The following is a 26,552-nucleotide window of genomic DNA, read 5'->3' as shown; positions in this document are numbered from 1 at the left end:
ACTACATGAACAACGATTCTCACATGAAAATGAAGGAGGGAGAAGGGGCTTAGTGTCGCGGTTATAAAGCATATGTGGGCGCCGGGCAGAGGGAACGAAAAATTGTATCGGCAAATTCATACTCAGCGTCCTATACTCAACGCGGGGGATATTCAATCGCATGTTCCGCATTCGGCCGGGTGACCTATATCAAACAAGAATCATGTTTTCTCACTACTTCCCCCTCAACTCGCTCCGAAAGGCGGTCTTCCCCGCATCACCCCCGCCTCCGCATCGTCAACCGCGAGCCGATCGACGCCACACGAACTAGTCATGAACACGGGGGCATCCCTCGGCTCTCCGTGTGATTCGTGCGAAATCCACCCGTTCGACCGGCAACAATGTAACTTGGATGCCACCCCGGGCAGTCCGGCAACGGACACTCAGCGCGAAAATAGAGAAATGCGACCCTGGCATCGCGGGGACTCGGCTGGGATAAGACCGATTTGACGATGCTGAAGGGTATTCAACCCCCTCCATCAGCCACTGACGGTTTCGGTTGGTGAGCGGGACCTTTGTCACTCGGGCTTCCCTCGTATTCGGCCAACCCAGCAGGTTTTCTGTCTACAGCTATCGTACTACCGTCGTTCACACCTGGAAGACCTTGAATCAATCAACTTCATCATGCGCGGTGCCTGCGCTGTCGGTGTTTTCTGCATCCTACTTGCTTCGGTGTTGGGGGTGGCTGCGCAGGAAGAGGATGGAGAGCTCGTGGGACGAAAGATATGTATCGTCGCAGCCGGCGGGAGCAACGCCACCGACGACGCGCCAGCTATTTTGGATGCATTTAAGAAGTGCGGCCAGCATGGCAGAATCGTGTTTGAGCCCAAGACATACCATATTAGCTCGGCCTTGAACGTGACTTGGCTGGACGACGTTGAAATTGACCTCCAGGGGACTCTATTGGTACGTTACACCGTCATGCGCGCTCCCCAGCTCTTGGGAGCAATATGCATGTTGCGCCAAGCCAAACAATACCAAGACTTCTATTCTCTCCCTCTTGATTTGATGGTTATCTGCTGACACGAGACCTGTGTCAATCTGTTTTTCTGCAGTGGAGCACCGACATCCCGTACTGGCTTGCCAACTCTTTGGACGTCGGATACCAGAACCAGTCTACCGCATTCATCCTCGGCGGGAACAACGTCCGCATCAATGGCCATGGCAAAGGCACCTTTGACGGCAACGGCGACTATTGGTATGAGTGGATTCGACAACAGCCGAACTCGTCCAACTACCCTGGTCGCCCGCATGCCATCACACTTAACGGGCTGAGAAACTCCGTTGTCAAGGGGGTAAACTTCTTGAGAAGTCAAATGTGGTAGGTTTCAGTTGAGGACAAGGTGAAGGGGGGGGGCGTATTGTTTTGGCCCACTGACCTGAGGGCAGGACTATGTCCATCATCTACTCTCACAACGTGGTCCTTGACAGCATACTCGTCAACAATACTGGAAACCGCTTCCAGAGCTGTGAGTTCAAAGACGCCCCCCCCCCCCCCCCCCCCCCCCCCTCTTCCCCTCCCTGCCGAGTGTCACCCTCGCGTGAATGTTTACCCATGTGGCTGACGAGGACAGCCAACACGGACGGCGCCGACACGATCCGGTCGTCAGGCATCAGGTTCAACAACTGGACCGTCTACAGCGGAGACGACAGCATCTCCCTCAAAGCCAATAGCACCGACATCAGCATCACCAACTCCAAGTTCTACAATGGGCTTGGCATCGCGCTCGGGAGCATCGGGCAGTACAACGACCAGTTCGAGACGATCGAGAGGCTAAATGTTGAGAACTGCTTTTTTGACAACACGCTCCACGCCGTCAGTCCTCGCCCCAATCTGCCGCCCCAAGACTAGATCCTGCTAACCAAGATCCAAGGTCTACTTCAAGACTTGGACAGATGATCAAAACGGCTACCCTCCGAACGGTGGCGGTGGCGGTCTCGGCTGTGAGAACCCCCCCCCTGACAAGGATAGAAGTCCCGCCTACAACGTCTTCGTTGGCTGACCCAAACCCTCGACAGTCGCCTCGAATATGTCCTTCAAGAACCTCACCGTGTCAGGCATGCGTGGCGCCGCCTTCTCCATCTCCCAGTGCACCCGCTTCCGTGGCGCCCCCGGCATAGGTAACTGCACCAACTCGCAGTTCCAGATCCGTGATGTCACCGTCCGCGGCATGACGGGCACGACCAAGTCCGCCCGCGTGGCCAGCCTCCAATGCAGTGCCGTCGCACCCTGTACCGACATTGGGCTCTTCGACGTCGACCTGCGCTTCTCGAACGGGACAGCCGCCGCGTCGTACTTGTGCGGCAACACGGCAAGTCCGAGGGGCTTCGAGTGTACCGGCACGCCCTGTGTTGGAGGGAGCGCGACGGGGGAATGCTGAGCGACAACGCGTTGTGAAGGGGGCTGTTTGGCTGGAGACAGAGAAGGAGGATGTCCAGCTGTGAAGTGACTAGTCGTCATTTACGTCACGTTTGCGAGAGGAACTTATGCTCCGGCGAACCCGGGGGGCCAGAAACGCGGCGTAATAAATCACCGTATGGGACAAAAATCCCGCACGATGAATAGAAACCCACGGCGGATTGTTGTCCCTTTCGAAGAATCGGTCTCTTGAAATCTGTAGTCATGGGAAAGCTGAGATGGGCTGACCTCTCCGACTCAACGTCCTGTTCAACAAACAAATCTGGAGACTTCACCGCAACCTTCGGTAAAAGTCGTATGGAGTCTCTCCCTCGTAATCAAAGCATCGGTAATTCCCTCCATCGTCGGCAACACGCCTTCCTAATCCAGTTCTCAACCACTCTATAACTCTCGAGCCAATGCGAGGAATGGTATGACAACCCGTCTCTACTGTCGCCCAGACAGCATGACTCGTGCGGAGTGGGTTGTCGCATGTCGGCCCGGAACTATCGCGAGGCCGCGATCTCTTCTCCTGATCATCGCCAAGCACGATGCTCCCGTGTGCTCTGGTCTGGAAATTGAGTTTCAATATGGAGAGCTTGGCACTTTGCAGACTGAGTACGTTGAAACAAGCGCGGTGGGATTGTACTTTTCGCAGTGCTGACTCGCAGTTCGGAGGAGTGGTCGACTAGGGGGGAAGGGGGGATCACACCACATTCAAGTACTTGTCTGAGCACGTTTCTTCTACTATATCCATAGTGTTGAAGTCCGATTGAGTTCGGCGCCGGACCCTCCCTGATCGGGACGGAACGCGGAAGCGTGAACTTACTCTCCTCTTCCTGAGAGCTTCAGGGCTAAGTCAGACTACCCACTTTTCGGCACCCCCCCCATTTCGGCACCCCAAAAATGCCTCAAATGCCTCATCACCAGAACATACCCCTCAACTTTCAACATCAACAACATTTTCTATACTTATGCGAATAACCTCATTTTTTCCTCAGAGCTTCTTTTCGACCTTATGGGCCAGTATACCGAAGATGAAGTCAATCAGGCCCTTGACGCAATAACCAACGGCATGCCCATTAAGAGGGCTGGTCAGGTGTATGGCATCCCAAGATCAACACTTCAGTATCGGATTAAGGGCACTCAACCAAGGTCAATTGCCTTTTCTGACCTGCAGAGACTTTCTGTTAGTCAGGAGGCTAAACTGGCTGAATGGGTTCGCATTCAGCATGCCCTTGGTGTTGCCCCAACCCATCTGCAAGTGAGGCTATTCGCAGAAAGGATCCTCCATGCCATGGGGGATACAGAGCCTATAGGAAAAGGCTGGATCCAAGCCTTCTTGAAGAGGAATCCATCAGTCAAGGTCCAGAGAAGTCGCCCTATCGATTCTAGGCGTGTTAATGGGGCATCTACTGAGGTCATCAGGGACTGGTTCAAACTACTCGCCATACCAGAGATCACCAGCATCAAACCAGCTAATAGATACAACATGGATGAGACTGGTATCCTTGAGGGCCAGGGATCTAATGGGCTGGTGCTGGGCATGTCTGAGACGAAGTCTGTACGTAAGAAACAGCCTGGATCAAGGGCATGGGTATCCATCATCGAATGCATCTCTGCCCTGGGCCATGTTCTGAATCCCCTCGTTATCTATAAGGGCAAGGCAGTCCAGCAGCAGTGGTTTCCTCTAGACCTTGGCCCTTATGAAGGATGGCAATTCACTGCAACGGAGAATGGATGGACTTCAGATGCCACTGCAGTTGAATGGCTGCAGAAGGTCTTCATCCCTCAGACTCTTCCTCAGGGCAAGGAGGTCAGGCTGCTGATCATGGATGGACATGGGAGTCATACAACGACTGACTTTATGTGGTTATGCTATATAAACAACATCCATCTATTGTTCTTACCGCCACATACCTCCCATGTCCTCCAGCCACTTGATCAGTCAGTCTTCAGCCCTGTCAAGGCAGCCTATAGGAAGGAGCTTGGATACCTTGGTCAGTGGAATGATTCAACTGTTGTAGGCAAGAGGAACTTTATAGGCTGTTATCAGAAGGCTCGTACTGCAGGTATGACGATGCAGAACATTAGAAGTGGTTGGAAATGGACAGGGTTATGGCCTGTCTCTATGGCGAAGCCTCTGATGAGCTCCCTACTGCTCCCATCAACACCAGCAGCATCAGGATCATCTGATCAGGTCAGCAAAGGGCAGTCTGGAGGCAAGGAAGCTGAAGGATGGGTATCTGCGTCATCTGCAGTGGCATGGTCGACGCCAAGGAAGATGAAGGATCTAGCTGGGCAGTTGAAGCTATTCACAGAGCTGGAGAATGATGCCTTTACTCAACGCCTTCTATTCAGGAAGGTAAAAAAAGGCTTCAGCGAGCAGGCATATGAGCTGGCAAATACCCAGCAGAAACTGGAGCTTCTGCAGGCCCAAGTCACCAATACTGCAGTAAGGAAAAGAAGGGCAGTCCAGCTGGATCCTAACACTAAGTTCGCCAACATCAAAGACATCCAGCAGGCGCAACTTAAGGCTGGGGAAAAAGAGGATGATGCAGCCGAATCCAGCGACTCTGAATACCCTAGTGAAGCTGAAAGCTGTATTGTTGTTGCATCTAGAAGAAGTCAATGATTAATTGAAGTCGACGAGTATGATGGGAATAGCTTCATTTTTGGGGTGCCGAAATGGGGGGGGTGCCGAAAAGTGGGTAGTCTGACTTAATTTGTTTACAAGCACCCGAAGAGTGGAAACAGGCGAGGGACCTCCAAAGTACAGACTCTCTGGGGACTACGCAATCTCGTCGGACTAGACATTGCCGCTAGGCAGCTTGCGGTTTGTGAGGCCGGTTCCCACATCCCGCAACGCCTCCTCACGATTACCTAACGGCCACATCGTTGGAATTAAGGAGTTTGTGGACGAAATGAACTTGAGAGATTTCTCGCCGTCTGCTGATACTGGTCAACATGGGGTCGTTGTCTTGATATTTTCAAGACCACACAGTGTTGGTTAATTCAAGCCATCCCTACCTCGGCCGAGAGGTTGCCACTTACCATGTCGAGGAACCCAGGTGGGCATAGTACGACTTGATTATATGGCTTATTTGGAGAGCGCATAGCGCGGACAGCTGCAGCGTTGCACTCAGTGTGCCTAGTCTTAGGGTTTGAGGAGGCACCGCTTAAGCATATTTCCCTTCCCCCTTAACCACCTCCCATCTTACTCTACCCTATTTGCGAAAGACTTGGAAGACTGTCAGAATTCAGTCGGTGCCTGAACACTCTGGAATCAAAGGGGCCGTCGATCGATGGGAAAAGGAGATGGATTTCCATCAATGAGTTGACGGCTCCACCAGCATCATGGCAATCAAAGGGGGGGGAGGGGGTTTGGCGCAATGCCAAGACACGGGAGATGCTGTTTCTCATGGGCAATCCGACCAATCCACTATCGAGAAGTTGTCAACGAAGTGCGGTGAGGTGCGTGGCATCATTCATGGTTGCTGCGCCAAGAGTCTCAATGGGGCATTAGTCTCGACGCACATTGCTTGACTCGGGGCTCTTGGCATCGTCCGTCCAATTTCACCAAGTGTGCAAAGAGTTGGAGAGACTTAACTAGCCTAGCAATAACACCGACCCCCCAGTCTCTTCGTCTCCATAATAAACGGAGAAAAGCACCGAATCCATACCGTGGTGCCGGAGACCTCCACGTCGCCCGGTAGCTGATAATGATCTACCGAGACAGACGAAGGACAGAAGAAAAAAAGCCCCGGAAATGACCCTGCCTGCCTGCCTGCCTGCCTGCCTACCTGCCAGTCTGTCTCTCCGTCTTGTTCTGCACCCATGTTCACACACGCGGGGAGTCGCGGTCACGGTACTTATCCCCGGCTCCTGGACTCTCTTTTCGTCTACTTAATTCCCCCGAGACGCCAAAAAGAAGCCTGCGGCCTGCCTGCCACACGGACGTGCATGCGCCCAAAGCAAGCTACTGTTTAGGCTTAAATTTATGTCTCCTGGCGCGCATGCAGGTTGGGGATATTCTGCTCGCCTCGTGATCCGACCATCGGCCAACACCATCCACGTTGTTCGGCCGCTCTCCTCAATCCCGCTGATATCAGATAACCCAGGGGCCTTGCTTGCCTGCTTTATTGCTCATGTGCTTTTCTCCAGGAGACGCCCACCTGCCCATTCCGGGCGTTGTTTCGACCACACACACGCCGCTCTCATCGAGACGCTTTCCTCTTGGAGACCGTTGCCGGCTTACACCTCCTTCTCGGCCAGGCTCCCTTTGGGCGATTCGCCGCGGTGTGACACCTCATCCCCCTTGCTATCTGCTGTATCTCTGCTACTAGACCTGCCATGCCATGCCAGGACTGGTTCTGGGCTCTGCGACTAGCGCGCGATGCACCCCAGCTTCGCCCAAACCTGGCGGTACTTGGGACGTGGGGCCAACGAAAATGGATCCAGGCGGTCGAATGAGAGGAGGATCGGGACTTTTAAAGACCGCTTTTCCATCTATGAGCGAGAGACGCCAGACTCCAACGGGGGGGCAAGGGCAGCAGGCTCTGTCACATTTGTCTATCTACCCGTGCTTAGGACTAAGTCGAGCTGCTGTTTTTTCGTATCCACACCCAGCGATACGCACACAGGGAAGGGGGCTGTGCTCTCCAGAGCTGCTCCATTGCTGTGTCCCCCTTACCCGGTTGTGTTGGGTAGATTATCTGCCAAGCCCTACAAGAGCAGAACGGCTTAGCCGTCATGTGCCCTCATTGGCATGCAGCAGCGGGATATTCACGACGGTATCCGCCACGCACGAGGGCAGCAGGCGGGGTGACCGTACTTCGCAGTCCGTCGCCCCCAGAAGTCGAGAGCCTCGGTACTGTGATGACAGAGGCCTGCAGAGTACCGACTTTGTGAAAGACTTCCACAAGCCGTATCACTTATCAAGAGATATACAGACATGTAAAATAAAAAGAGACTAGAAAAAAACAGCGTCGCTGTCTACACCGACGGTGGAGGCGTTGGATACGGATACCACTTGGTTGGAACCATGAGACGATGCACAGTGATAGTCGCTTTCCGACGAACCTCGGAGAAGAATACCGGACCTTACCCAGGGTCAGAAAGGACTACCAAACCTCCTCCCACAAAGGTATGTCCGAGCATCCCCCTCGACTACCGGGACCAGGTTGGCGGCTGTCAGGTCCAGGGATTGCTTATTGGTGGGTTGATGGGATCACTCTCCATAACATACACTACGTGACCGGCAAGGATGCCTGTTGGGGGGGGGGGAGGGGGCGAGCATCGCGGTGGCCATCGACGGAGTCGGGCGAGGAACCCGACGGTGGCATTTTACGTGTATTGCGTAGTGCGTTTTGTTGACTTTCTTCTGTGGGATACCGGCGGGTGGTGTTGTTTCGGTATTTCCACCAAGGAGATTCCTTGACCCTTGGCCCTTCTCATCAACCTGGGGCGGAGATGATGGACGGTTTGCTGGTTTGCTAGTTGCTGGCGACCGGGTGTTGGACGTTCTGGACTCTTGACGATCAATGTGAAACTCCCTTACCGCGAAGTTCCTCTTTGGGGAGAGGCTCGTCCACTTTGAGGTTATCACGATAGACGAGAACCAACTCGAAAGACCATAAATACTCTCGGGATCCCCTCGACCTCTAGACTCTTGCTTCTCGTTCCTCACCAAGCTCACTCAGGACAACTCTCAACCGCCTCTCTCTATCTCTCCTTTTCTCTCTTTCTACATTTTGCAACTCCAGCCTACTTTATCAAGCTTCCAAAACCGCCTTCATCCTTTTCCAAGATGCAGACCAAGATCTTCGTTTCCGCCATGCTGGCCACCGTCGCCACGGCCCAGACCCTCAACATCCCTACCCGCAGCGGCTCCATCGTCTCTCTGTCCGCCCCCTCCGTCATCTCGGGATCCAAGGACTTCGCCAACAAGGAGTTCGACCGCGGCCGCGCCTGCAACACCGACGACGACACCGGCAGCGACTCGGCCGTCTTCATCCTCGAGAACGGCGCCACCCTGAGCAACGTCATCATCGGCGCCAACCAGCTCGAGGGAGTCCACTGCAAGGGTGCCTGCACCCTGAAGAACGTCTGGTTCCGTGACGTCTGCGAGGGTATGTCTTCCTCTCCCCCTTTGCTGCATCTTTCTTCCTCCCGATGTTCTAACTCGTGTCCCAGACGCCATCTCCGCCCTCGGCAACGGCAACGTCCTCATCCAGGGTGGTGGCGCCCAGAACGCCGCCGACAAGGTCGTCCAGCACAACGGCCGCGGCACCGTCACCATCGACGGCTTCACCGTCGTCACCGCCGGAAAGCTGTACCGCGGCTGCGGCGACTGCACCAACAACGGCGGCCCCCGCAACGTCGTCATCAAGAACGTCAAGGCTAAGAACGTCAAGGAGCTCGTCGGCATCAACTCCAACTACGGCGACGTCGCCACCATCTCCGGCACGTGCGGCTCCAGCGTCCCCAAGGTCTGCCAGGAGTACAAGGGCGTCAACAAGGGCAGCGGCAGCAGCTCCAAGGTCAGCACCACCGCCAACTGCAAGGGCCAGACCTCCCTCTCCGCCTGCTAAGCGGGCCAAGGCTTTTCTCGAGGTCGTCCTTTTCCCTGTCTCGCAGCTTTTCTTGAGCGTGGAGTTTCGAGGAAACATAACCCCCAAATGAGCTTGTCTTTTCTTCACACATCGTAAAAAGTCGAGCCGGCCTCGGCCCGGACGGCTTGATGACTTCTATGTACATACCTAGCTTGGCTTCATAGCCCCAATACATACTACCGTTGATACCACTTGGCCTGAGCATGCTTGAAGTTGGCATATTGGAACATCGTCCGAGGTGGCCACTCACTAGCAACCAAAGAATTGACGTCCTGGTCGAAGCCACTCGTTAAGTAGCGGCTTAAGTAACTTCTTTCACTCCTGTTTGTTCTTGGTAGCTAGAGACTGGATTGTTGTTGTAAAAAACAACACAGGTATTCTGATGTTGGAGTTTGTTTGTGTACAACATGACTTGTTTGGATGCATCTCACAGACTTGTGTAACTGTCCCCCTGTCTGCAGCCCACCGATTGCAGTGGGCCTAATAAACAAAACATTTCTTTTTCCCCAGCCTGCGCTGTACATGAGCACACGAGTCAGCTTCCCACCTTTTTATAGCCCATGTCGGCTCAAAAGGGTAGTAATTTCTACTCACTGTTCCTGACCACTTCCTATCATCGAAATTCTTACTCAAGACGAAAACCAGATCAGCTGTCAACCCTATTTCATTCAGCTTCATCACTGGAAAATGCGCCTAAACATGCTACATTTCCTCCACCTTAAACATTTAGATTTATCACGGCATGCGGGAGCTGAAGCCACGGCAGCTATGCTGTTCTCTTCCGATACTACTTGGTAGTCTTGCATCTCATCCAGCATTGTGAGACTCCCCTACATGATGCAGCCAAGGGTCGCTCATCAAGTAGTGGTCACTGGAATCGGGGCTACTGAGACCACTTAGATAAGGAGCCGAATGTGAGCCATGTTCAAAGTCAAACAGATAGCCACGACAAGACTCGATCCGGGGGCAGCTTTCCTCTGACCGTTGCGGCATCTGAAAAACCGTAGTGCTCCGGGCCCGTTCCCCTGGGTCAATTCAGCTGAAGATAAGATCCATCACTCATAGACCTCTAGGCGGCCCTCAGACTGGCCAACTAAGTTGGCCTCACAAGCGGTCCGACGGGCCAGGTTCCAGACCACAGCCCAGTACCCTGTTGGCTTCGTGTTGTTAAACTTTTTTTGGTCCCCTGAGTCGACTGGCTCGAACAAGGCCGTGTTTACAAGCTACAGCTCATGGACAGCGGCTGGTGAGAGCCGTAGCCATGACACTGTGCTCGCAGCAGCAACAGACTAACGGCTACAACGGCAATGCCTGAAGCCACCAACTTCACCACCAAACACCAAAGCCTCGAGTTGTCATATGGCTGAGAACCAACAGGGCCTGATTGATCGAGTCCATAAATTACAATCTCCTGCCGTCATACAATATCCACACCAAATATGAGGTTCCCAGAACGTGCTAACGTGCTGTCACTTTATTTTATCGATGCCGGGAAAATCGTTTCCACTTTCCATTGAGAGGGGGCATCGATATCATCTGTTGGAGCAAAACCCACGCCGCCTCACCTCTCCTTGAGGCTGAACCACGGAAACATCTTTCACGATCTCCTCGACCCAAATTTCCTCAAACCCCGGGTCACCCAAAACCTTCACATTTTTCATCTGTCCCTAGGGCTGGATGTGATCGTGGAGGGGTCCATAACGGTCACCCCTTTCTCCGATCGCTGCCTTTTTGCACAGAAAAGTCCCATCCTCTCCCCCAGAGGCATCATCGTCTTTTCCAGATTCCATACACTACTTCACTACCGGCTGATTCTCTTTCGTCCCTTTGATCACTGTACGGATATCACAGACGCCTGAGGCGATCGATCGCGGATAACGAAACATCGTCCACCATCCACTCTGCCTTGATTCTACGGTAGTTTCTTCCTCATTTGCAGATACGCACATCACCCTTTCACTTCACCATACAACCATCCTTCTCTCGGGTAACATCTCGTCACCATGGCTACTGTTCGAGGCGACACGATCATGGACGAGGGCGTCCCCTACACCATCACCTCTCCTCTCCAGCACTACCAGCCGAGGTCTCCCCAAATTACCAAGAGCTTCAAGGACAAGCGTCTCTTCCAAGGCATGATGCGGGCCGAAGTCCTTTTCGGAGCTGGCGCTGAAGTCGCCGGGATGACGCTCCCTACAGACTTCACAGCCGTCCGCGTATGGGACCCCGTCGGAGAGGTCACGTTCAGCTACGTCATGAGGCGCGTAACGGCCTTCTCTGCCATCAAGCCCGGTCACCACACGGTGGTCGCCCTCCTCAACACCCGCGAGGGCGTCCGCCACTTGGAGATCGCCGTCGACGACCGCCACTTCGCCCGGAACTTCTGCAGCGGCTTCGAGATGCTCGACGAGGTCAACGGCAGCAGCTACGCTGTCAACATCGAGAGGATCGCGGTCCCCTCCTACGTACCCCGCGGTCCCTTCTCATCGCGCTATACGTTCACCACCGACTCGGCCACCGTCCGCCTGACGTGGCGGAAGCCGACCAAGGAGGCGATGCTCGTGTACCGGGACGAGGCCAAGGCTCAGAATCTCAGTCGCCGGATAGTCATGGGGAGGCCCAAGACCATCGGGCCCCATGTGCGCGCCCTGGTGTTCGAAATGACGACCGGAGAGTTCGCCGTTCATCTATGGGTGCTGCCCCTGCACTTCTCCCGCAAGGACATCACCAGCCGTCTCCCCAAGGACCTCATCCCGGACAAGATCATCTGCACCGGGCCTCGCGGCTACGGGCTCGAGGAGGAGGCCGGGGAGATGGGGGCACTCGTGCGTGGGCTAGAGAGCATCGGGCCCCTGGCCTCGGAGCCCTGCCGCGAGGGCGTGCACGACTACCGGACGGCGGGCTACCAGGCACGTTTCGTTGACGAGGCAGACGCCCGGAGCGCCGTCAAGCAGTATAACAACACCATAACGCCCTTCGGCCGCAAGGTGGTCATCAACGTCAAGCTCCTCTTCACGACAACGTTCGTCTTCCCCGCCGTCTGGGCGGGCTTGTACACGCTGCTGGCCGAAAAGCTTCGCCTTGTTCACCCCAAGGTCGGCCTCGAGCTCAGGGAAGACGCGGCCTCGCGCACCCTGGTTTTGAAAGTCGTGGGCGAGAATTCCAAGAGCATGGCGAGGATTAGAACGGCCTTCGAGGAGACCCTGGGCCTCATGAGCGACTCCCAGGAGGCCGGGGTCCGAACGGTCGAGGCCCGCTCTCAAGAAGCTTACCCTACTTTTCGCCTGCGAGCAGGCGAGTACCTGAGCGAGCTCAAATGCCCCATTTGCATGGAAGAACCGACAATCCCCATCCGGTCCCACTGCGGCCACGTTTATTGCAAGGAGTGCTATGTCTCCCTGGCACAGTCGGCGGCCGGCACCGGCACAAACGGGGCCATCAAGTGCGTCGGCGGCGAGGGGACATGCAAGAAGCCCTTCCCTATCGCCGAGCTCCGGGCTATACTCCCCGGGAAGAGCTTCGAGACCCTCCTGGCGTCGTCCATGAGATCCTACGTCTGCTCTCACCCGCTCGAGCTCCGCTTCTGCCCGACGCCGGACTGCCAACAGCTCTACCGGCCGACGCCGGCGGGGGCCAACGTCAACGCGGTGGCCCGGTGCCCGGACTGCCTCGTGGTGCTGTGCACCGCCTGCCACGCTCCGCACGATGAGAGCGTCTTGTGCAGCGAAGGTCAGGAGGAGGACGACAACGCCGAGATCCGCAAGGCCCTCGGCGTCAAGCCCTGCCCGCAGTGCAGGACGCCCATCGAGCGGTCCGGGGGCTGCAACCACATGGAGTGCGGGGCCTGCCACACCCACATCTGCTGGGTGTGCATGGAGCACTACCGGACCTCGGCCGAGTGCTACGACCACATGGCAGAGGCCCACGAGGGAGCGTTCGCCGGCATCGCTGGAATGGACGTCTATGGTGGCCTGATTGAAGAGGATGATGTGAGAGACGCTGCCGTGCAGGCTGTGCTTGCCGCCCGGGATTGAGGGGGAGGTTGAGTAAGATGAGTCTGCTGGGGTGCTGAGAGATGGACAACACTGCATCAAGTCACATGGTCGTGATTTCAGCATGTTGTCGGGAAAACATGGAGCTTGGGGCGTTTATGACAGACTGTTTTGGGTTACTGGACTACAGTCTTTTTGGATTGGATACTGATCTTTGGGGGAATACAAACAGAAGTCACCAACAGAAAACCTTGTCGTGGTTCTTGTGATATGATAATGAGCTAGAGCTTGAACTTGGAACACAGCGACTTGGGCGTGTCTGCCATCCCTTGACTGACATCAAAGTGACCACTCACTCGCATGAAAAACACGTGCATCGTGGTTTGAGCCTCGTGATATCGAGGTTTGGCATCAGCTTTGTTATGTTTCATTACATGTGTGTAGACTGGCTTCTGGCATCTTGTCTTCCCTAGAAGTTTTGCCAACAGGTTTGTGTCGAAAAACTGTCTATCAGGGTTTTGTCCTACTTGTCCGGTCGACAAGAGGCAAAGGAACAGTTCAAGCCACGGGGGCGAGCAGTATCACTTACCCTGTCGAAATCATATCCATCACTACTTGCTTGCACTATAGAGAGAGTGATGGAAAATAAGCTACTGGGACATGATGTCTTTGTTTTCAAGGACACGGGGATATACAAGCGTTAAGCGGTTCTATCACTCAACCCACCGGTTCAATCGATGCCCGTACTCTGTACATTGACGGCTGGAAGGAAGAGGGCGCGGAATTCTGCCGTACGCTTTTTTCGGAAAACCTCCGCTCGCCAAGCCGCTACACTCCGCAGATTCTTCATTCCCGTCTCCGCTGACGTAATCCAGCTTTACCCCTTCCCTTTCCCCCCCCTCCTTTCCCGTGTGGCCCAAGCTCCTTTTTTTTTCCCCCTCTCCCCACGAGCTTAACAAACGTCAAGCACGCCCGGATCACATGGCGGCCCTGTGCTCGGGACTTTTTTCTTTTTTTCTTTCGGTTCTTCATGCTGCAAGTCGGTACGTTTCTTTTCTTTTTCCTTTTTCGAACGCCACTAAGACGGCCCCGCGGACACCCGATGACATCAACATGAGACCTCATCCCCCACGAGTGCTAGGTGCCCGAGAGCTGATCATGGCGGCCTTTCGATCCAACGAAGCATCCCGCCGGCACTCACGCGCAGGGGGTTAGCACCGCTGTCGCTAATTACCTAGGTAGGCAAAGGTAAACTCATATCCCCTTTTCATTCCAGTCACCTTGGAGAACACCCAACAACACCGACACCAACAGAACCGAAAGGGATACTCAACCACCTGAAAATCTCGAGACTCTCAAGACTAAACAAATGCCCTCCCCAATCCCAAAACCGTACGCCATCCTCTTCACCCTCCTCGACCCCCTCATCGCACTCTGGGGCGCGTCCCTCTTCCTCCTCGCCCCGGCCACGGTAACCTCCTCATACCTCCCGGCAACCCCCGTCCCCGTCGTTGCCTTCGACCCGGCGACCTCCCACCCCGCTGCCGCTGCCGCTGCCGCCACGGCACCCTCCGAGTCCTATTCCCTGCCCCTCCACGCCCAGATCGCAGGCCACCTCCTCTCCAACGCCATTCTCTCCCTCCTCCTCCCGCGCGCCGCACCCGACAACCTCGCCGTCTGGCGCCTCTACCAGCTCTCCCTCCTGCTCGTCGACATCTTCCTCCTCTACGGCACTTTCGCGTCCTACGCTCTCCAGGGCCGGCTGAACCCCTTGACCACGTGGCGCGTCGAGGACTGGGGCGCCGTCGGCATTACTTCGTTGGCGGCGTTGGCGAGGACCGCCTTCCTGTCTGGCGTGGGGTTCCCAAAGCAGCGGAACGAGAGGGTCAAGAAGGCTTGATATGATGGGATAGGGGGCGACCGGGGTTTGCGGAACAGCGGCATGTGCTTTTTATTCCATAGTCAAAATTGAACAGGGTATCGCCTTATCCAGTCTATCCTCCCGCCCGCCGTGTCTCCCCCAAATTCAACCGATACCCTGCTGTTTCTTCAGATAATCCCATGTAGTGGACCTTGCAGATCCTGCCGCGCCTCTCTCTTTGCTTCCGTTGCTGCTTCCATTGCTATTTCCTTGTTCCCAAGCAGTCGATTCCGTTCACGCCAGCCCCATCGTGTAAAGCATCACTCATTAAACATCGCAGACCCCCCCTCGTCACCGGAGGCCAAAAGCACCCTTCTCCACAATGAACCGCACGGGCTTTCTTGTTCTCCGACGGAAGCTCAGCGGTCGTCCGCCTAAGCCGACGTGGTTCGTCGTGGGCGATGGGTTGGGCAGCGGCAGAGGCACCTGCCCAGGCGACATACCGTTGCCGCCGCGCTCGTCGAAACCCCATCGCATGACGCCTCCGCTCCTGATCCACTTCTCGAGGTTCCGGCACTGGCTCACGTCGACCCATTGCAGCCGACCGCATCCCTCGAGCAGGGTCTCGACGCCGCCGCCTGTGACTCGGACGCAGCCCCGAACCGAGATGCCCTCGAGTTCGTTCAGGTGCAAGGCCACGCATTGCAGGCTCGCGTCCGAGACGGCGCTGCCACAGAAAGCGAGACGGAGTTCCCGCAGCTGCGGTAGACCGAGTGCGACGACTTCCGTTGCCGTGTCGGAAAGGGCGCAGCAGAAGGACAAGTCGAGGTGTGTCAGGTTCTTGGCCGCGCCAACGAGAGAGACAATGGCGTTATCGGTGAGGTAGGTGCAGTCGGCCAGGCACAGATGCGACAGGTTTCGGAAAGGGTAAGGCACCCACGACTGGAAGCCCGCGTCCGTGATGGATGTGCAGCGCGTCAGGGATAGCGATTCGAGGCGGTTTGACGCATGCCCCGCGAGATGCGCCATTGACCTGTCTGTGATGTGCTTGCAGTACGACAAGTTAAGGTGCTTCAGGGCCGGACACCCAATGATGGTGCCAGGCTTGGGAATGTTGGCTGCCCGGTGCTGAGCGGCCTGCTGCGCTTGCTGCTGCGTCGCGGCGGCCTTCTGAGGCTTCGACTTGGTAGTCGAGCTAGAGATCACCACTTGCTTGCTGGGCGGCGGAGGCTCGGGCACCACCCACCCGACAACGCGCGCGAGAAGGTTGTCCCCAACTTTGCGGCAGTTGCTCCAGTCGATCTCCTCGAGGCCTTTGGCGTTCTCCGCCATGTCCAGGATCTGGTTCGCGGACACGTCCCACACCGATCGCATGCGCCACCGCTTGACGTTTCGCCCGCACGTTTCCCATAGGCTACGGAAGCCGTCGTCCGTGATGTGGAAACAATTGCTGATATCAATGGTCTCGGGACGCGTGCCGGCGAAAGGGCCAATCACCGTCCTGATGGCCAGGTCCGTGACTCTCCTGTTGTGCTGCGATAGGTCCAGATCCAGGCACACTCGGGGATGTGTAGTCAACAGCTTGCGCCAGTGGTGAGAAACAAGCCGTGCCCGCATCAGTTCGGCAATGTCCAAGTACCGGAAGACGGCGACCAGCATGTCGTCGGGAAGAGCAGGGACCAGGGCTGGGTAGGGCCGGCGCGGCAGCGTTCGAGCTCGCTTGACGGGCGCCTCCGAGTCGGGAGGGGATTGGGGGATGGAGAAGCGGAGGGGTGTCGACTCGACATGGTGTGTTCTGAACCCGTTCAGCGCGATCGGCGACGAGTTGTCGGATTGTGGCGTGGGCGGGGCCAAGGAATTGCGTCTTCTGTTGCGCATGTTTTCCATGTCGACGCTCAGGAAGGGGTCCGGATCCTTGGGCTCCATGTTGTCGCCGTCGTCTTTGCTGGGAGAAGCGGGTTTCGACGGGGTCGTAAAGGTCATGTGCGGCAGAGGCTTAGGTGTCGTCGGCGTCGGAGGGTCCGACTTGCTGGTGCGCTGACCCGCAATCGCCGCATCCACCATTTCTACATCCTCGTCCGACGTCTTATACCTCTTGCGTGCCGTCTCCTCCACTTGTAACTTGATGTCTGGCGGACACCGGCTCCACAGCGTATCTAGCGCGTCGCCGGGTATCACCAGACATTCTACCGTGGTGATGGCACGCACGGTGGCCGTCCGGCCTTCCGACAGCCCGAGACTGGCCACCTCTCCAAAGTATTGGCCGGCCTTGAGCCTCGGACGTAGATAAGTTGCACGGGCCGTCTTTTTGAACGGCTCATGAGCGTCCTGCGTCTCGTGTATGACTTCGGCCTCGCCGCGGACGATGAAGAAGATTTCGTTGCCTGCCGACCCCTGCTGGACGATGTCTGTGAAGGGCGAGTACGTTTTCGGCTGGGCACTCAGCCCCACCTGGTGGAGGATATCTGGAGGTAGCGTCGAGAACAGAGGCAGCTCCCTCAATGTCCTCCGTACATTGACGATGCCGCTGCCGAGAGCACTACCTGCGGCAGGGTCCTCAATGGCGCCTGGACTCGGTGATTTCCGCTTCTTTGAGTTGACGACTGCTCCTTCTCTGATGGTACCCATCTCGCCCGTGGACACCTCTCCGGGCGCGGGCTCTCTGACGCCGTTGACTAGGGTCGAGGGCGGCTTGATGGCGTGACCTCCTTCCTGGCGCTTCTTCTTGAGAATGTTGAGTCGTTCTTGGGCCTCGTGGCGAATGGCCCTCTCCATATCAGGGAACTTGGGAAGCTCGGCCTGGAGGTCCTCTTTCTTGAGCACGACGAGCAAACACTTGGTGCGGGCGACAATAGTCGCCGTGCGGGGGACGTCCATCAAGACGCCAATCTCTCCGAAAAAGGCACCGGGTTTAAGCTCGGCGTAGATGGCTTCACCATCGCGCGACGTGACGGCGACGACGCCGCGCACCAGCCAGTACATTGCGCGGGCATCGTCTCCCTCAGTCAGGATATGATCCTGGGCGGCGTGGACCTGTGGTCTAAGGTGGTTCCCAATTGCGGCCAGGAATTCATCGGGTGCCGACACGAAGAGGGGGAAAGATCTGATGCGGTCGACCAAGTCGAGTGGCATATCGCGTATGGTGGATGCGGTCAGGGGAGAGGGCCGCATGGGCCGAGTAGGGTTCGTGTCGACATTGAAGGACCTGAGGAGGGAGATGGAATCTGGCACAGCGCCGGCGCCCGCACCATGGGCGAGGGCGCGGTAGGAGGGCGAAGTCGGGGAGCGATTCCGCCTCATGGTCCGGGAGGGATGGCGCGTGCGTGGTCGTGTCGACGCCAGTGTTCCGACGTGCCACAGGGGCTACGCTCTCCGCCCTGTGAGAGGGCAGAAAGCCGATGCTTTTGACAAGGCTTGGCCGGCTGCACACGGTAGCTATTGCCTGTGCTCCACGAGGCTGGCAGGGGGGGAGGGGGGAAGAGGGGGGGGGGGGGGCCTCTCCTTGCCCGTAAGGTAGTTGAAGTTGCCGGAAGCTAGATTTTGGAATAAGTGGTTGGGGTGAGAATGAGTTGATGGGGGTGGTGCATGCTACGGAAGTGTTGGGTCGAGACGGAGTGCACCCTCGAGAGGGTGGCGCCGCGACAATCAATTGCCAACGGGGACAGCGTGCTTTGAGGGTGTGATTGTCTTTCGAAGCGGGCGTTTGTCGTGTCGTTTTTTGTTCCCCGCTTCTGTCGAAGACGTCGGTTGAGCCGTGGCTCGTAGGCGGCAGGGCGGTTGGGAGAGCTTCAGGTGATTTGTGTGTATAGGCGTGTGTCGGGGCAAGGTTGAAGACCGCCAAGTGTCGCAGATGGTGTCACGCAATGGCGCTGTCGGAAGTGAACTGCTGTCGGTCGATGTCGAAACGTAGAAACGACAAATTGGAATTGGAGACGAAGGTTGCCGATTCTCGGGATTACGGCGGCAACAAAGGTTGCTGCGAGAGGGGACGGAGACGGGACAGTTGTAGTTTGCTTCTCGATTGAGGTCGGAGGGGGTTCGGTCGCTGGGGTATCTCGTCTCAGAGGCGGTCTTGTGCGTATGCGGAGGAGAGGGAACTATGTCATGTCAGAGACACGACACGGTTAGCTTTTGCCACGGTCCAAGATTCGGGGGAGGGGGAGCCGCATGGCATGCAATAAGCAAGACTCACGGAATGTAAGACGACCACTGAGCGAGGGAACCGATGTGGGTGAGGCGAGTCTCGGATCGAGACGGATGCACAGCTCTCGTCGCGTATCCGAGTTTCTCGGTCGCAACAAGGCGGAAAGGAAAAGTGGCGGAAGGTGAAGGCGAAGGCGATGCCGGCGGCGGGCGGAGGCGGAGAGTGCAATCAGTGGGAGGCGGATGCAATTCGGATTAGAGCCGCAGCGGCGATTGCTTCGGACCAAAACTGGCGGTTGACTGATTGATCGATTGATTGGCAAATGGAGACGAGGCGTTAGTTGATTTCGCGAGCAAAGGAGGACAGGCTAGCTGCAGGAGGAAAGAGAAAGGGAGAAGGGGAAAAGGAGCAGCGGGAGGGCGAGAGTGGTGGGAGAGGGAAGAGGAGGAGATGGTTGTGGTGGTGGAGGGATGGCGATGGGCGAAAAGAGGCGGTCGTGGGCCCTGTGGGAGGAACGGGATGGATGGGGGACGGACGGCAGGGGGGTGCGTGGAGCGGCGTGGGACGTGCCTTCCAAACCGAAGAGAGGAGAGGAGAAGAGGGACCAGGGGGTACAGTATTGGCATGTACCGTTGCTGCTGCTGCTGCAGAGGGGTGTGGGATACCGGCGAAAATGAGAATGAGAATGAGCGTGAGCGCGAGCGTGAGAGCCAGAGGAGTGAGATTGAGAGTGAGAGTGAACTTTGAGGACTGAATCCATCATAACTTGACTCACATAGCTAGTACTCACTCACTCACTCACTCACTCTAAGGCGCGTTCCCCTAGACAAACACATCAACGGCATCACCGTGGAGAGACCATTACGCCCTCTGCTGGTGTCCCGGTACGACGAGTACATGTCTCTTAGGTATCGTTGCCCCAGAGCCCCCCTGCACCAAGGGTCAGTCAACTCCCTCAGTCCCTCAGTCCCCCTCGCAAATCGGCCACAGCTCCCGCCGCAATAGACTCACACAATGACGCTCGGGGGGGGGGAGTGGGGGCCTGAAGCAAGACATGTACAGCCCATGTACCTGACTACTGCGCCCTGTCGCCGGGAGTCGCCGCTTCGGAGAGCCGGAGGGCATGTCACTTGCAGGGTGACGAGACATGCGAGGGACAAGGCGCCCAAAGCTTAAACTGCCTGCTAGGCCACACGACACACGTACATCCATGGTGCAGTGCACATGGTACTGTTGCGTAAGCGTGGCAGCGCTGGCCGAACAGAACAAAATTGAGAGGGGGGACTCGAGTGCACTCAGTGAAGGTTGTCACTCGAAATGAACTGTACGCATGATAGAAACGCGGGACGATAGGACGGTATAGAGAAGTAGGAGAAGAAGCAGAAGGAGTAAAAATGGTAAAGATGGAGAAAGAGCCCCAGATCACCGATTTGGGAGAGAGTACCGTACGATCCTACAGTCGCATCGTATCGGACAGAGAGCGCCGTAACCCTATCTTTTGTGTTCCCTCTGCCGCGCACGGGAAATTGGTTTGTTTGCCATGGCCAACGCAGAGAGGTGTCTGCGCCTACGTCCGAATACTCGACTTGTTCCACTGTACATCGTAAGTATGTAGGTGTACGATGTACCCCCGACGCCTGACCCTATCTGCACACGCATTGTCTGGGCATTCCTTTACTGTACTGTAGTGTACGTGACGCTACAGGTACGTGTGGAGGATGACAAGCAAGATGCTGCTGCTGCTGCTGCTGCTGCTGCTGTCTCTCCTGTTACTGTACTATTAGCAAGACAGGTCCCTTTCTCTCCTGACGGTCCACATCGGAGTGGGCACTGAGGAGGAGCACTAAGATGCAAGTCGAAAGCTTCCTGAGGCCGGTGACGTTCGTCTGCCGCTGCTCGCCACCTCTTCCATCCATGTGCTGCTCCGCCTGCTAAGGCTTCCCCGGAGGCCATGATGTAACGAGAGACAGGATGCTTCGAGTTGCCCGACGCAACAGCGAGCTCATCCCCCCCCCCCCGTGTCGCTCGTCAGAAAAGGAAAATGATTGATAATAAAAAAGACACCTCCAAGACGCCGGTACTCGACGCCCACGCCGTGGGACGGTGGCGTAGGGCTGGCCGTGCGTGGCAACCACCGAGAAGAAGATGGAAGAAACAGAAGAAACGATGTTGCTGCGACCTGGATCGGGTACACTTTCCCGGCCGCCCACGGGACGCTGCGCGACTTTGACTGACTAGGGGGGGCGGCCAACGACCTCGAGGAGGTGTCCGTAAATTGCCTACATACGTACTATTGACTGGCCTTCTCGAAGCGGGCGTCATCTGGACCATCTGGGGGGAGGGAGCAGGGGTGCGTGTGTGTCTGTGTATGTTTCCACCGCCCACAAGATCAGCCGCGATGGAGTGGGAAAAGAGAGAAAAGAAAAAGAAAAATTAAGGGACACAAGAAACAAAACGGCCAACCGTCCGTACGTCTGTGTGTTTCTTTGTTCTCTCGGCCTTCTGGCGTCGTTTCCATGCGTGCTTCCATCTCCTTTCCCTTTGGCTTCCCTCCCCCCCCCTTTACTTTTTGGCTTCAACATTGGCCTCCGTTGGGGGATGTTTTCTTGCCGCTCCTCCGCTTCGGCCGGTACTGAGTAGTATTTCAGGTTCAAAGTAGCCAGTTTGGCCGTGTATCATCATCATCATCCGCCCCCCTTCTTTAACTTCCATAGCACAGGTTCGTCTGCTTGCAATCTCTGCCCGTAGGCTGAATCTGCAAATCTCGAATGTCGCATTCCTGGACCCGGCCGGGGTTTTGCACCGACACATGGCCAATCCTGGAGCCCTGGAACCCAATCGCTCGGTTCACCGAAAGCTGGTGTATCCTTGCCTCAGCTGTCCTAGAGAAGAGATGGGCAGGACTCTCTGTGTCTGTCTGTCTATCTCTCTCTCTCTTCTCAACTCTCAACTCTCAACTCTCAATCTATCTGTACATGCTTGCTTCGTCTGTTGCCTTTGCCAGCTATCGCGCCCCAGATCGGGAAACAACGGCGGTGGTGTTGGGGCCAGCCATCCCAGCGAGTCTGATGGACATCCCAAACGTATGGCCTTGACAGTGGATTCACAGAGCGCAAGTCACAAGCTGAGCGTGCAGCGGCAAACGGTGACAGCCACGTCAAGCAGCAGGGAGGTCCCGACCGTCTCGCAACAACACAGCGTCCTCTTTCCTTCTCTCGCCCCCCCTATCTCTCTCAGATTTCTCCCGATCGCTGCTCCCACTCCTCTAGGACGAAAATGCATGTGCGCGCGTGCGTGGACCGCCATCCCGGCGCGCGTGTCTCAAACCTGCAGGCTGGGACCCCTGGCGCATCGGGTCCGAAATGGGCCAGCCTGCACGGTGCACGAAACGGTCTTTTGAGAGAGAGAGAGAGAGGGGGGGGGGGGAGGAGACTAAACAAGAGAGGGGATGCACCCGGCCAACCGCGCAAGGGGCAAGCAAGCAGCCAGAAGCCGGCCCTGGAGCTAGGGGACGCTGGTCAGGGCGCCTGTCCGTCGACGGATGCGTGGAACCTTGGTGGAAGACGTCTAGAAGCCTGCCACAGCCGGCGGCCGAGTTGGAGGGGTCGGTGGCGGCCGTAGTGGTCGCGCGGTGGAATGCTGTCTGGAGCTATGTCTGCCCGAGACTGCTTGCAATTCGGGTGGGCGCCGTGCTTGTCCCATTGGTGAGCTTACTTTCGGCCGGCTTGGAGCTTTGTTTGACGTCGTTTGTGTGTGCGCGTATCTGTACGATGTATGTGTATGTGTGTGTGTGTGTGTGTGTGTGTGTGTGTTGAAGTGGACGAGAGAGGAGGGTTTGCGAGGCCGTGTTGGAAGTCAACGGGTCTGGGAGCACGCGAAATGGTTTGGTTCAAGCCATGACTAACAACAAGTTGATCGACCAACCGTGCCCAAGAAACATGGCTTGCTGGATCATCTGGGGTTCCTCAATCTGACAATGAAGCTGACTGACAACGGCAAGCAAGCAACCATGGCTTTGCTATTCCGGACAACCACCTACAGAGGCGGCCCATCCTCGCCCATCTCGAGTGTCTTTTACATCGTGCTCTTTTTCTCCCCTGCAAACCGCCATGCATGACATAGAGAAGTCAGCCCTCACTGGCGTCCGCCTATACTTTTTTTCCTTTCTCTTCAAAGTCCATGACCCTGTCCATGACTCTGTCCATATCTACGCAGTATTCTGTGTTGCTAGTCAGCAAACCTCGATTATTCAACCCCTCTCGCTACTAGCACTGTTGTCACTATTTCCCTCCTCCAGTTTTGATTTCGTCCCGCCTTCGCCATCAATTTCGGCCCAAACCCATTCGACACGGGCCCTGCCCACGCGGCCATCAGGAAAGAAGACGAACCTGAGGTTGCAAAGGGAAAGCCGCCGCGGGCAAGGCCCTCCCGCCCGCTTCTCTGCATCCGCAAACAAGCTTCGAGAAGGGGAATGAGGCCCGTGGGCCCCTTTAGACTTCCGCCTGGTGAAACGCACTCTCCCATGTTTGCGTCCCTGCTTCTCGGGATCCTACGTGAGCCCGTCGAAGCTTGACGACGAGGGCGAGGACGAGGACGAGGACGACACACACACCGGACGTCCTCCTCCAGTCAGTCAACAAGCCAGCCAGCCAGCCAGCCAGTCAACCCAGGACGCGTCCCGTTGTCCCCTCGCATGAACCGCGCAGCGCGGGAAACCATGGTCACGTTGCCACGTTGCCAAGTTGCCAAGTTGCACGCCTTCTCCCATATCGACCTGACATGACTTGTTACGCCTCCCTCGACCTCCTCCACCTGTCCGGCTTTCGCAGCCACTCTGACGGCTTTGCCCAAAGCACATCGAGCGACATCGTCCAACAGCCAACTTCCCACATGTTCGAACCCATCGCCCTTCCAGAAGCAATGCACAAGAACCTGTACGCAGCCACGATGCCTTCCATCTTTCTTCCTCCATCCTCCTTCTCTCCCGACCATGAGCTCGGCCAGTCGTCCTATCAAGTCTTTTACGGCGGCCATGTCGCTCCTGTTTTTCAACACATGCCAAGGACTAATTATAGCCTTTACTCGTGCTCGTCGTATTGCTCGGTTTCCTAGCGCCTTTCCCCCTCCGCCTGCTCGCCGTCTAGGAGCCAGAACATCCGGTCTGGTGAGCCCCAAACGCTGCGTTTTGCACTGCTCCATGCCAGCCGCACCTCTGGAGCAGGCGCTTTCCATGTATGGGGGCAGGGGAGTCCCTGTTCTTCACATGCCTGTTTCGTGTCCCTAGTGTCTGCAGCGTGTCTCTACCTACCTACCTGTCTACATCGTCACTTGTCTTCCTACACCTACAACCGCGATTCCACGTACCCAGAAGCTTTCCCATCTCCGTCCAACATACGAGGGTGCTTGTCGATGTTCATGCATGATAGCTTCCGCGATTCGCTCCCAGGGCCAATGCTCCCTTGCCCCTCTTTTACCTAGGGTCAAGTCACACTCTCGCCCAGGCACCGATGACCGTTTTCGAGAGCATAGAGAGGGCCGTGGCGAGAAGGGGGGGGAGGAACCCTGACTTTCGATCCCGACCCTGCTACAACGTCCTGATCCGCCTCAGGAGAGAACAAACCGCCTTCGAGAAGGATTCTAGCGTCGGCCGATTCGTCGAACCTTCCTCGCCGCTCATGCAATACATCGTAGTGAGAGCCCTCCCCTCTTCTCTCCCCCTTTCTGTCTGCACGGGCAAAGTCAAGCTACAGCGGCACGGTGCGCAAGGGGCGGTGTAGGACGACCGCGGACGAGGTTTAAACGATACAAAAAAGGGTGAAATTACTGGTTACTGACCACTATGGAAACTATGACATTTTGGTGATTATCTCGTCGGCTATGAACAGTCCTATCCCAATAGCCGTGAGCGTTGTACCGTCTTCAAGATGATGCGAAAGCGAGATCTAACTCCAGTCTTTCGAAAGAACCCTCCAACCCGCCCCCCCCCCCCCCTTCCTGTCGACCCAGCAGTGCAAAACCATCTTCTTTGGCTTGACTAGCAGAGTCATAACAGCCATTCTCCAAAAGTAAGGCAACGGTCGAGAAAAGTTTGGGTGCGCACGGCACGCACGGCATGCACGCATACCGCGGTGCGTTTTGCGCCGAAGGGTGTTTCGAATCCGAACGACGCCCGCATGCCGGGCTCTCTTTCGAAAATGTAAAAAATGGAGGGCATCTTGTGTGTTCCGTCCCCAGCCTCCCGTCCATATATACGAGTTTCGTTTTTTCCTCGTTTTTAGAACGGCCAACCCCGAGTAATTCAGACCGCGAGTAGTGTGTGGGCATGATTCGACTCCTCGCGATCAGGTTTCCGCTCCCAAACAACTCCGTCTGAAGGTATTTTTTCTAGGCCCCAGTCTCGGCCATGGCGTTATCTTTCTCCCTCCCTCCCTCTCTCACACTCTCTCCCTCTTTCTATCCCAAGATTCGATCTCGCATTGGCCAGGGATAAAACATGAGCAACAACGACGTGCCGATTTCGGCGGGCGGTATTCCGTGGCGCGACCCACTCCGGAAGTCCGAAATATGGTCGGGTCCGGCGATAGTGGGGGCAAGGACACCGACGCGGCCCCGGTCAAGCCGTGTTCTATCCCCTTACCCCCCTTGGACCCTCCTTCCGTTCAGAGGCGCGAACAATCTCTGTCGCCCGACTCGGGAGGACTCTAGATGCCGCACAAGCCCTGCGTGCAATCGAGCCCGGACGAGGTGCTACAGCAGATGGAGCCGCTGGAGCAGAAACACGCCCGCCCTAGGCTTTCCCTCTGCCCTTCCTTACCGCCGACGACGGACTTCCACACAGCCGTGACCAATTTCTCGCGCGACGTCGCAATCGGCGGCAGTGCCTTGCCGGGGACGATGGCCGAGGCGGCAGCGGCGGGAGTCGCCAGGCGCGCGGGTAGTACTAGCGGGTGTTGTTCCGGTACGACAGGCGCTGCCCCAGCCGTTGCGGCGAGAACTGCGATGATGAGTGACGATGCTGCTGCGGCCTTCATTTTCGGAAAGTCTTTGTTTTTCTTTTGAGCCGTGAAGTATACAGGTTGGTTGTGGGCGTGTTGGTTATTGCAAGTGCCGGGAGACCTTCGAGACGTGTATCGGATGGCGGGAGGTGTTGCTCTTTTAAAAACTTTTGACGACGTTCCGAGAGGCCAAACAGGACGAAGGCGCAACGGAATCCCTCTTGAAGAATTTTTGCACAGTAATCTCTCTCCTCGAGAAGAAACAAAGAAAACGGACCGAGTCGAGTTCTTGTACCGGACGACGGTTAAGGGGAAGGGGGGGAGACTAGCAACAAGCGCCGTTGGGCTGGCTGGATCACTCAAAGCGCCGGCGCGCCGCTGTCTTTTATTTAAATAAAGAGACAGCCACAGCGAAGCGTGAAACGGGAGTGCGGGAAGACGGTGAAAGTCGGGACTAATGCAGCGTGGAACACCCAACGCAAGTGGCGTTTTGCAAAGGAGGAAAAGTG

At 56.4% G+C, this 26,552-nt stretch overlaps 8 protein-coding genes across 8 annotated transcripts; 5 read left to right on the top strand and 3 right to left on the bottom strand.

Annotated features, from left to right (window-relative positions):
* Positions 1-663: 663 nt before the first annotated feature.
* Positions 664-2,420, top strand: CH63R_05559 (Exo-rhamnogalacturonase B; the record flags this gene model as incomplete). The annotated part of the gene is made up of 5 exons (XM_018300534.1): positions 664-945; positions 1,095-1,360; positions 1,429-1,855; positions 1,914-1,983; positions 2,059-2,420. 5 exons carry the CDS (start codon positions 664-666, stop codon positions 2,418-2,420), a joined length of 1,407 nt encoding a protein of 468 aa, XP_018158384.1.
* A 5,826-nt stretch (positions 2,421-8,246) lies between these two features.
* Positions 8,247-9,030, top strand: CH63R_05558 (Pectate lyase; the record flags this gene model as incomplete). Its single annotated transcript, XM_018300533.1, has 2 exons — positions 8,247-8,568; positions 8,633-9,030. The coding sequence occupies 2 exons, from the start codon at positions 8,247-8,249 to the stop codon at positions 9,028-9,030; spliced, it is 720 nt and encodes a 239-aa protein (XP_018158383.1).
* Positions 9,031-11,054: 2,024 nt separating this feature from the next.
* Positions 11,055-13,085, top strand: CH63R_05557 (Ariadne ring; the record flags this gene model as incomplete). Its single annotated transcript, XM_018300532.1, has 1 exon — positions 11,055-13,085. One exon carries the CDS (start codon positions 11,055-11,057, stop codon positions 13,083-13,085), a length of 2,031 nt encoding a protein of 676 aa, XP_018158382.1.
* Positions 13,086-14,412: 1,327 nt separating this feature from the next.
* On the top strand, positions 14,413-14,943 carry CH63R_05556 (uncharacterized protein; the record flags this gene model as incomplete). The annotated part of the gene is made up of 1 exon (XM_018300531.1): positions 14,413-14,943. One exon carries the CDS (start codon positions 14,413-14,415, stop codon positions 14,941-14,943), a length of 531 nt encoding a protein of 176 aa, XP_018158381.1.
* Positions 14,944-15,255: 312 nt separating this feature from the next.
* CH63R_05555 (cyclic nucleotide-binding domain-containing protein) lies at positions 15,256-18,204 on the bottom strand (the record flags this gene model as incomplete). Its single annotated transcript, XM_018300530.1, has 1 exon — positions 15,256-18,204. The coding sequence occupies one exon, from the start codon at positions 18,202-18,204 to the stop codon at positions 15,256-15,258; it is 2,949 nt and encodes a 982-aa protein (XP_018158380.1).
* A 2,247-nt stretch (positions 18,205-20,451) lies between these two features.
* Positions 20,452-20,882, top strand: CH63R_05554 (uncharacterized protein; the record flags this gene model as incomplete). Its single annotated transcript, XM_018300529.1, has 2 exons — positions 20,452-20,577; positions 20,754-20,882. The coding sequence occupies 2 exons, from the start codon at positions 20,452-20,454 to the stop codon at positions 20,880-20,882; spliced, it is 255 nt and encodes an 84-aa protein (XP_018158379.1).
* A 2,795-nt stretch (positions 20,883-23,677) lies between these two features.
* CH63R_05553 (uncharacterized protein) lies at positions 23,678-24,082 on the bottom strand (the record flags this gene model as incomplete). The annotated part of the gene is made up of 1 exon (XM_018300528.1): positions 23,678-24,082. The coding sequence occupies one exon, from the start codon at positions 24,080-24,082 to the stop codon at positions 23,678-23,680; it is 405 nt and encodes a 134-aa protein (XP_018158378.1).
* A 1,667-nt stretch (positions 24,083-25,749) lies between these two features.
* Positions 25,750-26,079, bottom strand: CH63R_05552 (uncharacterized protein; the record flags this gene model as incomplete). The annotated part of the gene is made up of 1 exon (XM_018300527.1): positions 25,750-26,079. One exon carries the CDS (start codon positions 26,077-26,079, stop codon positions 25,750-25,752), a length of 330 nt encoding a protein of 109 aa, XP_018158377.1.
* Positions 26,080-26,552: the final 473 nt, after the last annotated feature.

The sequence above is a fragment of the Colletotrichum higginsianum genome, chromosome 4, assembly GCF_001672515.1.
Source record: "Colletotrichum higginsianum IMI 349063 chromosome 4, whole genome shotgun sequence".
NCBI lineage: Eukaryota > Fungi > Ascomycota > Sordariomycetes > Glomerellales > Glomerellaceae > Colletotrichum > Colletotrichum higginsianum.
The sequence above is the reverse complement of the archived record's forward strand: the minus strand, read 5'-3'. Positions and strand labels throughout refer to the sequence as shown.